This window comes from Pseudophryne corroboree, chromosome 6 (assembly GCF_028390025.1).
Source record: "Pseudophryne corroboree isolate aPseCor3 chromosome 6, aPseCor3.hap2, whole genome shotgun sequence".
NCBI classification, from domain to species: Eukaryota; Metazoa; Chordata; class Amphibia; order Anura; family Myobatrachidae; genus Pseudophryne; species Pseudophryne corroboree.
In genome coordinates, this window is record NC_086449.1 from 744,727,155 (window position 1) to 744,742,940 (window position 15,786).

General features: G+C 45.7%; 1 protein-coding gene across 1 annotated transcript in view; it reads left to right on the plus strand.

The window, feature by feature from the left end:
* Positions 1-13,549, plus strand: part of LOC134934677 (troponin I, slow skeletal muscle-like) — a 56,006-nt gene extending 42,457 nt beyond the window's left edge. Inside the window, exons 6-8 of the mRNA XM_063930055.1 lie at positions 3,175-3,275; positions 11,972-12,006; positions 13,362-13,549. Coding sequence (XP_063786125.1) covers positions 3,175-3,270 — 96 coding nt within the window. The 3' untranslated portion in view covers positions 3,271-3,275; positions 11,972-12,006; positions 13,362-13,549. The remainder of the gene's footprint in view (positions 1-3,174; positions 3,276-11,971; positions 12,007-13,361) is intronic.
* The last annotated feature ends 2,237 nt before the right edge of the window (positions 13,550-15,786 follow it).

Here is a 15,786-nt window from a genome sequence, read left to right on the forward strand (position 1 = left end):
CCACTCCACCCCCACGGCACTTCTGACTTGCAGGGTGCAGACAATGGGAGAGTATACAAATATGCGTACATATGCTATCATTGCAGATCTGGATGAACATTGACATGCGTCCAGCTCTGCTGACTGTTCTCTAAGGGCTCTGCATTTTCTCGCATCCAGCATCACAGGCACAGACAAAATTATGGAATATGCTTCCTGCAGTCTATGTTAGAAATGACTGTAGTCTGAGGGTTCTCCAAATGACAGAACAAAACCCTTATTTGGAAAACCCTGTGACTTAAGCAGGCAGGTTCCATATGGGTGTATTTCTACAGCTGTAAATTAGATGAAGTAAAATAATTTCAAATAACAAATCCAACTAAACCTGTTCTCTACCTTTGCAGTAAATCTATTACAACTAAACTAGCAATGACAGCTTTACTAGAGGCCTGCGGCCCTTTACCTATGATTATTATTTACACAGCACTTTCCCTGTCATTAAACTAGAGACATCAATAGCCCAATTGTCCTGTCTGTCTGGGGGAAGGGATGTTTCAGTAACCGCAGATACCCTGTTTAGCACATTTGGTCACAGATAGCATGTTCTTGACAAGTGCTATGTGGAGGCATAACAGAAGCTGTATCTGCCCCTACCATACTTGCCGCCTCTCCTAGACCAGCCTTCCAGATCCGTTTACTCCCCCAGAGATGCCTGATCTGAGGACTCGATGATGTAATTTGCGGTTGATTACATCATCATGGCTCCGCTCCCAGCTGCACAATGTGGTGAATCTGGACATTATATACATAGTAACATAGTAACATAGTATCTGAGGTTGAAAAAAGACAATTGTCCATCGAGTTCAACCTATTTGTGGTCTCCTATGCATGATGATTTGACTAAAATTTCTGACTGATGCTGCTGTCAGCCGTTGCATTTTATCCCTATTTATAGTAACTATAATGCATGACTATGCACCATACCCCTGGCTATCCTTATCCATTAGGAATTTATCTAACCCATTCTTAAAGGTGTTGACAGATTCCGCCATTACAACTCCCTCGGGCAGGGAATTCCAAACACGTATTGTCCTTACCGTGAAAAAGCCTTTACGCCGTATTGTGCTGAATCTCCTCTCCTCTAACCTGAGCGAGTGTCCACGAGTCCTCTGTGTTGATCTAACCAAAAACAGGTCCCGCGCAAGCTCTGTGTATTGTCCCCTTATATATTTGTAGATGTTGATCATATCCCCTCTTAGTCTCCGCTTTTTCCAATGTAAACATGCCTAGTCTTTCAAGCCCTTAATTAGTTTGGTCGCCCTCCTCTGTACCTTTTCAAGCTCCAGGATATCCTTTTTGTAGTACGGTGCCCAGAATTGTACACAGTATTCAAGGTGTGGCCTCACTAGTGATTTATATAACGGGAGTATAATACTCTCATCCCTAGCATCAATACCCCGTTTTATGCATGCTAATATCTTATTAGCCTTCTTTGCTGCAGTCCTACTTTGGGTACTACTGCTTAGCTTGCTATCTATGAGGACACCTAAGTCCTTTTCCAGTACAGAATCCCCTAATTTTACCCCATTTAGTAGGTAGGTGTAATTTTTGTTCTTGTTACCACAGTGCATTACCTTACACTTGTCTGTGTTGAAGCGCATTCTCCATTTGGCTGCCCATGCTTCTAATTTAACTAAGTCGTTCTGAAGAGACTCAGCATCCTCCTCTGTATTTATAGCCTTACACAATTTGGTATCATCTGCAAAAATTGACACCATGCTCTCTAGACCTTCTGTTAGGTCGTTAATGAAAATATTGAACAATAACGGTCCTAATACTGAGCCTTGCGGCACACCACTTAGCACTTCAGTCCAAGTTGAAAAAGATCCATTAACCACAACGCGCTGCTCCCTATTATCTAACCAGTTTTTGACCCAAGTGCATATTGTGCTTCCTAGCCCTGATTCTTGTAGCTTGTAGATAAGTCTCATGTGTGGTACAGTATCGAACGCTTTGGCAAAGTCTAAAAAGATTACATCCACGTCTTTACCCTGATCTAGGTTTGCGCTTACTGTTTCATAAAAGCCAAGTAAGTTGGTTTGACAGGATCTGTCCTTCATAAACCCATGTTGATTCCTTTTAATGACCTTATTGGTTTCAAGGAACTTCTGAATACTATCTCTTAGAATACCTTCCAATACTTTCCCCACTATAGATGTAAGACTAACTGGTCTATAATTACCTGGTTCAGCTTTACTTCCCTATTTGAATATAGGCACTACTTCCGCTATACGCCAGTCTTTGGGAACCATACCTGATATAACTGAATCCTTAAAGAGCAAAGATAGCGGTTTTGCCAGTTCAGAGTGAAGCTCTATTAGAACCCTTGGATGAATGCCATCGGGCCCTGGTGATTTATTAATCTTTAAATGTTTTAATCGGTCACAGACTACTTCCTCGCTTAAATAAGTACCTATCAGTGTGATATTCTCATTATTGAGATTGTGTGTCAGTCCCTGAATTGGGTCCTCTCTAGTGAATACTGTTGAAAAAAACTCATTTAGTGTGTCCGCTATGTCATTATCATTTTTGCTTAAGACTCCCAACTTGTCTTTTAAAGGGCCTATACTCTCCTTCTTTAATCTCTTGCTATTAATGTATTTAAAGAATTTTTTGGGATTCGCTTTGCTTTCCTTTGCTACTAGTTTTTCAGTTTCTACTTTAGCCGCTCTTATTTCCTTTTTGCAAATTTTGTTACATTCCTTACAGTGCTGAAATGACTCTGCTTCCCCGTCATATAGCAGTGGTGTGGTTATGATGACGCGTTTCACTGTGCAACATCCCATGCAGCTTCCACCTAGGCCTCCCCCTCGGGAGTCTCCCCACTCTGGGCTAAGTAAAAGGTCAACAAATATGCCCTAGACCCAGAAAAATATGTATCTGCAAGGACGCCTCAGTTTGGTTGCATTAAGTCAGTCAGCATCAGATTTGGTAGTGATGAAGGGTGCATATACTCCGGACAACAGGGTCACACAGGGATTTGCTTTCAGCGTCCTTCCCTGGATTATATTGTTGTTCGAGAATAAATCACACAGTTCAGTTATATATAACCGAATATCCAATATCCAATATCATGGATGTCTTTTTATTATTATGTTTTTATATCTGCAATCTTTGGCTTTTCCTCTGCCACAGGAGAAAGGTGTAGAAGTGACTGATTGGCGTAAAAACATTGAAGCCATGTCTGGGATGGAGGGCAGGAAGAAGAAGTTTGACACAAGCACTGCATAAGACAGGTAAGAATGAAGATATAAAGATGTTCGCTTTTCTTTGGTTTGGCCTAAACTCACTTGGTTTTTATGGCATTGAACATGAGCGTCTGTGAGAGTGACTCAGGATATAAAATGGTGGTGGTTGGGATGCCGGCGGTCAGAATACCGGCCGCGGCATCCCGATGGTTGGAATCCCTACAGGGGAAAGATACGTATACTTACCTCTCTGCAATAGCCACTTAGCTCTAATCCTCCCTACCTGTAGCCTAAACCTAACACCCCCCCTCCCCCGCAAGCCTAACCCTGACTCTCCCCGGTGGCGCCTGAACCTAACCCTCCCTCCCCTGCAGCCCAACCTTAACCGGGGGCGCCTAAACCTAACCTCCCACCCACCCGTTGATTACCTTTCCGGGAGCCAGTAGAAGATAGCCCGGATCCCGGTAATGTGTACCTTGTCGAGACGTGTCGGGATTCCAGCGTCAGCATTTTGACTGCCGGGATCCTGACCAGATCCCAAACGAAAGGTGTCTCTGACTGTGAGACAGCAAACGTGTTTAAGGCTTCCCCTGCAGCACTTAACTGTGACTTTGTCCAATTAAATTTACAATACATCCTGACTAGTGTTTTGCTGTCAATAAAGAAAACACCTGTAGAGCTGTTCAAAAATGATTTGCGGCACAATTTGCAGGTCTGCACTGAGTTAACTCATCGCCAGTGATTTAAAGGTGAGTTCCATTCATCCACCCGTAGTACTTGCAGATGTAGCACAGAGAACAAAGGGTAAAGGATCTACTTTGGATGCTCCGTGTTTACTGAAAGAATTGCTAAGTCTGTGCAGACAGGGCGAGGCAGTCTTTCAACAAAGTGCCAATCCTTTAGTAAATCAATGTGTATATTAAGTGTTCTCAGTTACAGTATAAGGTCTCAGTGATTACAACTTTAGTAAACTCCATCCTCTGACATTAGTGCCCCTGCAGCAGCTTTTGTGAGGTAATCATACAAGGGGCAACTTGTCGATTCTACAATAAGCCGTCTAGTAATTTATTGTGCTTGACATTATACGCTTTAAGCTAGCTTATTACTAAAATAAAGACACGGAATAGTCATTGAACTTATTAATTGGAATGACATTATTCGTAGCAGGTGGCCAGGAAGACGCTACCACTAACCAGCTCTAGTCACAGATCTTACAAAATGGCGGCGACTAAACGCCCCAAATGAAATGGCGATGACCGAAATGCCCTATATATATATATATATATATATATATATATCATAACCTGAGTGTGAGTTTTTATTTTTTTGAACTTTTTCATACGTAACGATCCACGTGGACTACGATTGGAATGGTAACTTGCCCGAAGCATGGCGAGCGAAGTGAGCCATGCAAGGGGACACGGTGCACTAATTGGGCTTCCCGGTCACTGTACACAGAAAATGACACAAAAAAAACATGAAAAACTCATGTCGACCTTTTGACCTGTCGACCTTTTGACCTGTCGACATAGAACCCCTGTCAACCTTCAAACCATGTCGACCTAGTGACTGTCGACCTATAGTGGTTGACCTAAACATTGTCGACCTAGACACTGTCGATCTAATGATACACACCCGGGTGAGCTTCCAAACCGACAAGAAGAAGGATACTGGTAAGCGTCTCCCTACATACACTAAAATCACCGCCCCTATACTCACCGATAGGCTGGCCCTAACCAATTACAACTCACTACAAACCTTGATCTGCCTAACAACAGATGACAACTTCAACCAATCACAAAAATTCAAAACCCCTATATAGATTTTGTGCCTAGGAAGCCCTCTCCTTATCTAAGCCGTCTATTCATTTATTGTGCTTGACATTAACTATACACTTTAAGCTAGCTTATCACTAAAATAAAGACACGGACACAACTGTGTTGGATTAAATGGTCATGGAATTTATTCATTGGAATGACCTTATTCATATTGGGTGGCCAGGAAGATGCTACCACTAACCAGCTCTAGTCACAGATCTTACAAAATGGCGGTGACTAAATGCCCCAACTGAAATGGCAACGACTGAAACGCCCCACCTATACATATATCAGCATAACCTGTGTTGTGAAGGTCTCACCACCCCTTACTATAGCACAGTGAGGACGCTCCCCAAGGAAGTGCCCATCGCCCCCCCACAAGGGCAGGACACACTCGCCGTCCTTCAAAAGGGGTAAGTTCCCCACAACACCACTTATGCTACACGTAACCACTGGCCAGTAGCACCTTCCCGCCAATGCCAGTTTCAGAGAAACGCAGCCCGCCATCCCAACACAAAATTAAATCCAACCAATCTAAACTAACCAAACAAGAACAAAAGACTCGTCAGAACAACTCCCATCCCCAAATGCAAAGATAACAAACTAATCCAGACAAGAAAAAAGAACCCTCAGAAAAACTCCAATCCCAACATGGGAGAGATGCACACCATCTTTCCTAAAATAAAATGGACTCTGCAGCACCAATAGCGGATGCCTAACCGCCAAACCACCAGCAGCCAACACAAACTTCGACACAGAAAAGTTAATCTTCTTCCTAGTCTTGTCAAGTGCTGTGACGTTACGGGATCCCCTCCAGACAAACCTAGGAATAATGTCTGACCAAACTAAACGTACAAAGCAAGCTAAGTTCATCCAAATCCGCCTTAATCCTAAGGATAAGATCTATACCCTTAAGGTGACCTACATCGTTACCACCCAGGTGCAGTATTAGCCAATGGGGACGCCCCCAATGCTGCTCCTGCTGAAACAACAGATTCAAAAGTTCAGACCACCTAAGACATCTCACCCCTAACCATCGCACCTTGCGACCACGTAACAATTCATATGCCCTATCAGCCTGAGGGTGACGTTCAGCCCACAACATGTAAGAATGGCCAACTACCCAAATCTGTTCGGGGGAATCAGTTGACACTGTAAAAGAAAATGTAACCTAGCTGTCAGACACTGCACACCAAACGGAAAGTATGACCGTTAGACGAAACCGAACAGTTAGTAATGGAAGAAACCCAAGTGAAGGAGAAAACGTAAAAAACCTCCCGTGGAACTGAAGTGTCAGTCAATTGTAATTAGGCCCCCTTGGAGTAAAAATGAAAATAAAAATCACCTCCAATTTTGTAATGATAACCTTAAATCTTATCCAATCCAATCTAATATAAGACTTAAATGCCGCAGAATTCCAATTACCCATTTCGTGAATGGCTGAGGTGGAAGCCCGCGAGCCACAGCGCAAGTTGCCGCACCGTTGTGGAAGAAGTGTGTCCCGTACTCATCACTGTTAAGCCACAGCGCAGTCAAACAGCATTTCAAAACAGCAGCAAACTGAAACCGAGTGAGAGGCAATGCATCCCCGCGCAGCAGTACTTGAACACCACATGTGGGCTGTAAGGCCAAATAATGTTGTGCTAGCAGTACCGTGCATAACATGGCATCCTCCTGAGCTTTTAAAGTCACCCAGCGTCCTTGACCCAGCTGGTCAGTCTTGGAACAGTAACCTACACATTACCACACCTTCCTTAAGCACCAGGTTCCTGAAAAGCATGCCAGTATCTGTGGACCATTTATTAGCGGCCAACTCTAAAAGCCCCAAAAAATGTGAAAGAAAAAGCTGCATGGAAAGGGATGCCACTAATGCGGAATCAGTCACTACTGGGAGAATTGCCAGGAGCTCATGCAACAACTGGGTGTCAATAGGCATGCATGTATCTACCGGGGATGGACTTAACTTCGTCCAACCTCTAAGCACCTTGGATAAAGCAAATGACTTGGTGGGGTCAGCCCCATGCTGGAACCGGGCATGGAACGAAATCCCCGCCAAAGCCATACACATGGACACCTTGGACCTACCACTCTTGTAACAATCCCAAACAAAGGCCAACAAAACATCTTCCTCCGACTTACCCTCGGCTCCAAACCTAAGCTGGTGCGCTTGCCAATCATGCCATGCTACAGAATATCCCCGACGGGTTGAAGGTGCCAAGGAGTTTAGCGCCAAGTCCGCTATGCCTGTTCTGTAATCTGCCAGACATAATGTGGACATGTCAAGCCCAGGGCCTCCATCCCGGGGGCCAGCGCGCGAAATCTTGCAAAGTCAAAACGCTACAGCGCATCAGCTCAGCAATGCCGTTTTCGACCCCTGGCATGTGCCTCACCGTGAAATTGATGTTAAAACGGAGACATTATAACACCAAAAACCTCAACAGCCACTAATCCTGTGGTGGTGATGCACGTTGACTGTTCACCGCCTGCACAACCCCCAAATTGTCGCACCAAAAGACAATTGTTTGGTTCGCCAACTCGGAGGCCCACAACTCCACTGCCACAATTATCGGAAACAGTTCCAATAAAAGCAGGTTAGCCGTAAAACCATGAGATACCCAAGACTGGGGCCAGGCTGAAATACACCACTCGCCTCGGAAAAAAGAACCAAATCCTGTAGTACCTGCCGCATCGGTGTACAGTTTCAGGGAAGAATTAGCGACAGTCAAGGAGAGACCACAACAATTCTGAATTAAAAGTAACCAAAAATGATGACCAAGTTCTCAGGTCGTCCTTAATTTCCCGAGACAGACGAACGGCATGATGCCCTCTCAAGCTTACGGCAAAAAACTCTCCCCATAGGGATGACCTGGCATACAAAGTTAAAGGAGCCTAAAAGCGACTCTACCTATGGAAGCCTAACTCTACACTTACTCAAGCACTCCCCGATCTGGCCCAAACGCGGGGTCATTCCGAGTTGATCGCTAGTTGCTGTTGTTCGCTGCGTAGCGATCAGTGAAAAAAGGCTAATCTGTGCATGCGTATGCACCGTAATGCGCACGCGCGTCGTACGGGTATGAAGTCCTTTGTGGTTTTGCATTGGTTCTAGCGACGATTCCAATCGCACAGCCGAGCGCAAGGAGATTGACTGGAAGTGGGAGATTCTGGGTGTCAACTAACCGTTTTCTGGGAGTGTTTGGAAAAACGCAGGCGTGGCCGGGCATTTGCTGGGCAGGTGTCTGACGTCATTACCGTGTCACTCATCGCAGCAATCATCGCACAGGATAAGTAATTCCAGGGCTGGTCTTGTTTTGCAAAAAATATGTTTGCAGGTGCTCTGCTGCACAGGCGTTCGCACTCTTGCAAAGCGAAAATACACTCCCCCGTGGGCGGCGACTATGCGTTTGCACGGCTGCTAAAAACTGCTAGCAAGCGATCAACTCGGAATGACCCCCTTTGTCCGCAGGGATGCGACAACAGCACACCTTAGTGTCAACTTCAATACCCAGATAAGAAAGGCAACATGTGGGACCCTCCGTCCTATCAGGGGCAATAGGCACCCCAAGAACCCTACACAATGCTCTCGCTGAAAAAATGAGATCCTGGCAAATATTGCTATCTCTCGGGCCTACAAAGACAAAATCATCGAGATAGTGGGCAATGCCCAGTGCCTGCAGAAATGCACCAATGCAGAAATTAGCTAAATTTCTCGAAATAGGCCCAAGAGATAGATCAGCCCATCGGCAAACATTTGTCAACATAGAAAAAAAACGTCTAATTGAAAGCCCATGAACCTAAACGAATCAGGGTAAAGAGGAAGAAGGCGAACGGCGGACTCAACATCCAACTTCCCAAAACCCCGAATCAACTCCAGGGCCTCATCAAAAAATTATACCTGACTGTGCAAAACTCCTCAGAAATGGCGTCATTAATGGAACCCCTGTGCGGGTAGGACAAATGTTGGATTAAGCTGAATTTACCTGGCAACTTCTTGGGAACTACCCCCAAAGTAGATATGCATAACCCAGGTAAAGGTTCACATGTGAAGGGGCCGCACATGCGACCCAACTTCACTTCCGCCTCCACCTTCTGCCTAACCACACGGGGAAACTCCCTCGCCAACTTCAAATTCCTGTGTGACACAACCTGAACTGAGGGCCTAATTCAGACCTGATCGTAGCAGCAACTTTGTTAGCATATGGGCCATACCATGTGCACTGCAGGTGGGGCAGATATAACATGTGCAGTGAGAGTTAGATTTGGGTGGGTTATTTTGTTTCTGTGCAGGGTAAATACTGGTTGCTTTATTTTTATACTGCAATTTAGATTTCAGTTTGAACACACCCCACCCAAATCTAACTCTCTCTGCACATGTTATATCTGCTCCCCTGCAGTGCACATGGTTTTGCCCAACTGCTAACACATTTGCTGCTGCGATCAACTCTGAATTACCCCCTGAATCCGAAATGGACAAACAGAAACTGAAATTAAAACCGGCCAACAAGAATTCGGCATCCGCCACCTTGGGTAACGGTGCAACCATTTAGCCAACTCTGTTACTACTATGGGCGAGGGTGCCTTATTTTGCACTTCTGCCAGCAGCTCCCTGTTCAGCCTGCTTAAGCCCGCCTCTGGATTTACAATCCTTGGCTGGTTGATTGGCTCCACAGACGCGGCAGGAGTGACGAAAACAACAGCCCACACCCATAGTGCATTTAGAGTCGTTAAACACAAAACATTTCCCCTTCGCAACCGTCCCTGCAGCACCCTTACCCCCCAAAAAACTTTGTCTTGGTCTGCCCTTCAGCCGCACTACCCTCTTGGTTTGAAACCTCCATCCACACCTCCACATCCTTAAAATTAAAACTCAAAGGTAACGTCGGATTGCCATCTTGATTCTTACGAAATTTCTCATCATAATCCCTCCAAACGGAACCTTTGTATTTTAAGAACATTTCGTTTATCAAAAACATGTGCTTCACTACATTCAGATGCTCCTCGGGTCGAGTCCTTAGATAGACAGCTGAAAAGACCAAGAAACCTCTCAAACAATGATGAAAGCTCTGGCTGCGGGACCCGCGGAACCAGCTGGCGCTGTTACAGCGGTAATCAGCGCAGCCAGGGGTGCCCAATCCCCACCACGCACATCATAGCCCCCAGCGCCGGCGGCCGCCATGTTAGACCCGCTGGGGCCAACCGGCGCCGCCGCAGCCATGGGGACAGGAGATGCTGACGGCGCGTTCACTGTTGCACCTCCCGCTCCGGAGCCAGAAGCCAGCCTGGCAGGGGGAGCACTAGGACGCTGGTGGCGCACAGCTCCTGGAGGGGGAGCCACGTCCGCCAGGCAGCGGGGATGGGGTGCAGCACGTTTTGGCCTGGGCATACTGCAAGGTGTGTGGGGGGAGCCGATGAGAGGGGAAAGGGGACACGCAGAGAGAAACCAGTGAGGGAAAGAGAGGCACAAGGATAGAGAGGAAAGTTAGCAAAAACAGGGATAGAGCAAAAGAACAAGTAAAAATACACCAAGTGAGCCTAGCAACAGATGACAATTTCAACCAATCACAAAAATTCAAGACCCTTATATAGATTTTGTGCCTAGGCAGCCCTCACCTTATCTTCTGCTACCCTACACCCAGGCTGGTGTTGCTTCTTATGGCCTTTCCAGAAATTGATGCCTATATATATATATATATATATATTAAAGAGAAAGATAGAGGAGGCGCTCCATAGTGCGTAAAAAATTTATTTCTAAAAGTTATCCAAACATTAAATTCTTAAAAATGCACGAGTGGCTTTCCCGTACCAAAGCAGCCAATTTCTTAATAAGGTGATACTGTTCAAACGCTTCATCGATGACATCCTCATTGTGTGGGGTGGTGATAAGGTGCAATTTGAGGAGTTCATGTGGTCGAGCTTCAGGTGAGAGACGGAGCAACGTAGCTCAGGACCCGAATGGAGACACAGGGAGGCTGGAGATAAGTCCGGCGGAGTAATCTCATAATACCATGTGGTAGATAGCCCATACAGTTGATTGCTTTGGTACGGGAAAGCCACTCGTGAATTTTTAAGAATTAAATGTTTAGGTAACTTAGAAATAAATCTTTTACGCACTATGAAGCGCCTCCTCTGTCTTTCTCTTTAATAGATGTACATCACCCAAAGGATATATAGAGGAGAAGACGCGGGTCCGAAATTTATTGTTCAATAAACAATGGTGCTGTCTTGAAAAACAGACTAGGTGAAAGTTCAATTCACCGATATTCAAGTGGGACTAAAAAGAGTTTATAATAGTAGGGCGCAGTAAGCACATTTATTGCATTATATATTTTTGGGAGCGTGCCAGCCATTCCGGGACGGTAGGCAAGTATGACATACGGTATACCATACAAGTTCCTGTGTATGTCCCACCATATCCGCTGGAAGGTGGACCACATACAGCATACATGCCTACCTTGATGCTCCCTCCTCCGGGAGGAGGCAGCGTTGTAGGCGCATGGGGGCGTGGGCAGCGGCATGATGGACCATCCGAGGGCATGCTCAGAGCCAATGTGGGCTGTCCAGGGGCGTGACAATGGGGATGTAGGCAGTCCGGGGAGGGGGGGGGGGGCGTGAGAACAAAGGCACTGTATAGTGGGGGGTGGAGCTACGATGACGCGATTCAGCATGAATTGCGTAATCGGATCCCCTCGGCCACCCACTTGTTCTCTGCTGTGGGTGGCCGAAGGGGGCGTGGAGGGCCTGACATGGAAAACAGGAGGCCTGCCCACCCTTCCGGGGGGGAGCCTGCCGGCCATTCTGGGAGGGTAGGCAAGTATACAATCACTATGCACGGATTAAAAAAAACATTTTTGTGCTGACTCATGCCCTCAGCTCCTTACTGTTGTAGTCTATCCTGGCCCTGTCACCAATCTACTTTTCCTTTAATTTTAGTGCAAAGAACTTTTTTCTAGGAGCTAAAATTACAGGTAAGATTATACTCATTGCTTATGTCCTTTGTGCTTCACTAAAATATCCAAACTTTGGGCCTAATTCAGACCTGATCGTAGATGTGCGAGAAACCGCACATCTACGATCAATTTCTTTGAATTGCAGGTGTTGCCCAGCACAGGGCAAGTCTGCTCCGCATGCCAGATCCAGCCCCCCCCCTGCAGATCTGTGAGAGCATCGCACAGCGGCGATGCCTTCTCATGTTTTGAGTAGCCCCCTGCCTGCGCAGCCTAGCTGCAAAGGCAGAGGGCTACCCGCCATGTTAAGGGTCGCAGCAGCAGCGTGTGACGTCACTAAAATGGAGTGTTGACGTCCCGTTCCCGCCTCCTTCAGGTCTTAAACTTTGTTCTGAAGAGAACGCAGTTTAGGACCTTGCACATGCCCTACCTGCGTACGCGCATGCGCAAATGTGCAGAAATCGCTTCATAGCAATGTTAGCACATCTGCGACAGGGTCTGATTCGGCCCCTTTGTTACCAATTCTGAGTTGGAAGCCAAGTGGCTGTATTTGCTTGATGTCATGGAAGACTGATTTACTAGCTCATGCTAACGCAAGTTTCCATGGGGCCAGGATCCGTTGCGGCCCTATGGAACAGTTCCATACAACTGCATTATTGCCACACACATCCATAAAAAGTCCATGTCATGTAAAGACCTATCCGACTAAGGTCCGTCAGACTCAGATGGATATGTGCAAAAATGCGAAAATTAGCCATTCTGAAACGCGCTACTTCCATCTGTACAAAGAGATCCGCCCAACTCAGGGCCTAATTCAGACCTGATCGCTGCTGTGCATTTACGCACAGCGGGCGATCAATTCTGAACTGCGCATGTGTATGCACCGTAATGAGAAGGCGCGACGGACCGCAGCAACGGGGATCGCAGGTCAGCGACAGGATGGTGCGAAAATTCCGAAGTCTGGAAAAGCACAGGAGGGACCAGGTGTTTGGAGGGAGAGTTTCTGACGTCAGCTCTGGCCCCAATCATCGCAGTAAGTCCTGGGCTGTGCAGAGACTGCACAAACTGATGTTTGTGCAGGTCTTCAACACATGCGATCGCTCACCTGCACACAGTGCATAACCTCCCCCTGTAGGCGGCGGCTACCTGATCGCAGGGATGCAAAAAATGCACCCTAGCAATCAGGTCTGAATTACGCCCTCAGTCCCTTTAACTCCTGCTGACAGAATCTTACGAAGCTTCTGTATCTGGGAGAAACCCAGATTATGTATACAGACCTATAGAAATGCAAACACATGAATGAAAGCAATGAAACGTATAAAACTAGCAGTGTACAATAACCATATAACTGCATAACGCTGCACTTTTTATTGCAGACCAGAAGAAAAAGAAATTGGACGTTTTGAAGATCTTGAGAGGTTATATTTTCTAAGTAATTATAAATACGACAATTTTCACTGATTGCTATATATACCTTCCTTTGTAAAACCCTGCTTGTGTACTTCAGCTCAACTGCTTATTTTCAAATGGCCGTAATATAATAATAAAAGAAGAGTTTGCGCAATTGACAAGTGTATTTTATGTCTATTTCAAAGCTTGGTTTACAAGTACAACTACAGATGTATCCATGATCATAATACTGTGATGCGGCATGTTGCATCACGGTATGCTGCACAGTGCATGGCGTGCTAGGCTGCAACTGTTCGCAGCCTAGCACGCCGTGTTGCAGCATGCTGCATCGCAAGAAAAGATGAGCATGTATGAGCATGAGCTATATCTGTATGTAGAATACAAACATGCTCTTTATAAGATTGTTTGCTAGCTACACACATTACAATGTCATGGTGTTGTGTAGTCTACACAATAGTTCTTAAAGGATATAGAAGCCACAGGCTGCATTGCTATATTTATCAAGATTCACTGGGAAACTTGGCAGAAGCTCAGCATACCTGGTTGAAGAGTGTATCCCAAGATAGAGTGTAAGTGGATCATGTGACATCTAATCCTGAAACACTCTATTATGTCAGCTAGGCTCCACTTCTCTCCCTGGGGCTCCTGATTGGCTGTAACCACTTAACTGAGGAATATATTCTCCAAAAAAGTATTTGAAATTGTTAGGCATTTTTATTAAGTAGGTTAATCAGCGCTGTAACCGGTTCCTCCCCCTGCACATGTGATGTTACAGCATCATGTAAAGGAGGCAGGGCCACCAGGATCAAGAAGTAGAGCACTTCTTGGTGCGTCCTTTGAAGCTCTACTGGCCGCGTGGCAGCGATGATGCTGGCCCAGAGCCCTTTGCGGCAATAATGCTCACACAGAGCTAGTTATGGCCATGAGGTTAATAATAACTAAACATTTATTTTTTAATGAACACAGTGCATCCTGGAGGTATGTCTGGTAGGCCCCTGTTACCATTATTCCTCACCCCAGCGGTCATAAATTTGTATTGGATAATTAAACTAACCATCCCTAAGGTAAAGGATCCCCTTATAGTTTTATTTCACACCCACCCCTAGTGGCTCTAGTTGCCTTTTAGACATTATCCTGTATATAGAGAGCACAGCGGGGGGTGTCTCAGATGGTATGGAAGCACTTTTAAATTTGGCACTTCAGAATGTTGATCACAAGGCATTCTGGGACACACCAGGAGCATGTGATATCGGTGGCCGAAGACTGCTACCTCACAGCCCTGATTGGGGTAGGAACATCCCGTGCTGAAGGGGCAGACTGTGGTTGTATGAGATGCCACCACATCAGTAAATAGTACATGCCCACTTTGGGCCCACTTGGGATTCAGCCAAGCCAGGCAAGTTGGTTAAAAAAAAAATCTACAGTTCTGGTGTAACTCACAGCAGTCAAAGAATTAGTTTTTTATTCTCTAAGATTCATGAGAACAAATTAGATCAGTGATTGGCAACCTGATACATTTAGAGAGCCACATGGACAGCCCTCTAGTTTTCAAAAGGGACATACATTACCCTTGATGTCAGTAACAAGTCAAAATTGTTCAAAGAAAGAGTCGCCAATCTGTAATGACATAGCAGGCATTTTATAAAAGTGGTACAAGCCATAAAAATCTGGCAATAAAGCACAATGGAGCTTGGGGACATAGGTGACATCTTGAAGCGCTGTATGCGGCCGTAGGACCACTTGTTGCCCATCAGTGAGTTTGATGTAACATCAGTGTGATGAGCCTACTATGTTTTTGTAGACCCTGCTCCACCACCCAGACTGTGGCTTGCCATTTCCCTTCTTCTCCTCCTCACAGAGTCCCTGTCACATAAGTGAAGAGAGAATATTAAAAGTTTTGAAAGTTGGAGGAAACTCTGTACAGATGGGGTAGGGAGTGGCAGCCTTAGAGGTAGGGGTAACTGGTCAATACCAGAGAAAGAAGAGTTGTGGGTAAGACTAGGGCAGACTGTGGGAGGTCTATGTCTCATGATGAGGTCAGACATGTATTAAAGGGAGGATTTGGTGAGGAGTGTAGTAAGGACATATGGGTGAAGGAAAGTCCAGATAACAGCAGGTTGCAGTAGTCAATGTGGGAAATAATGAGGGCTAGATGCATCATCGCTTGGAGAGTGATACAATGGAGAAAGAAAAAGTGCCAACGAATCAGGTCCTGACTGCCATGTCACAGGCTGTGTTTAAAAAATGGCAGTTAGGAGATGATTGTCTGGTACTTTTTCACTGTCCATTTTATCACTTTCCGAGCGATGATGCATCTGTCCCTAAGTGTTTTGGTTATGCACTGAGTGAGAAATTGGCATATTCTGGCAAATTTAGCAGAGAATGAAGCAA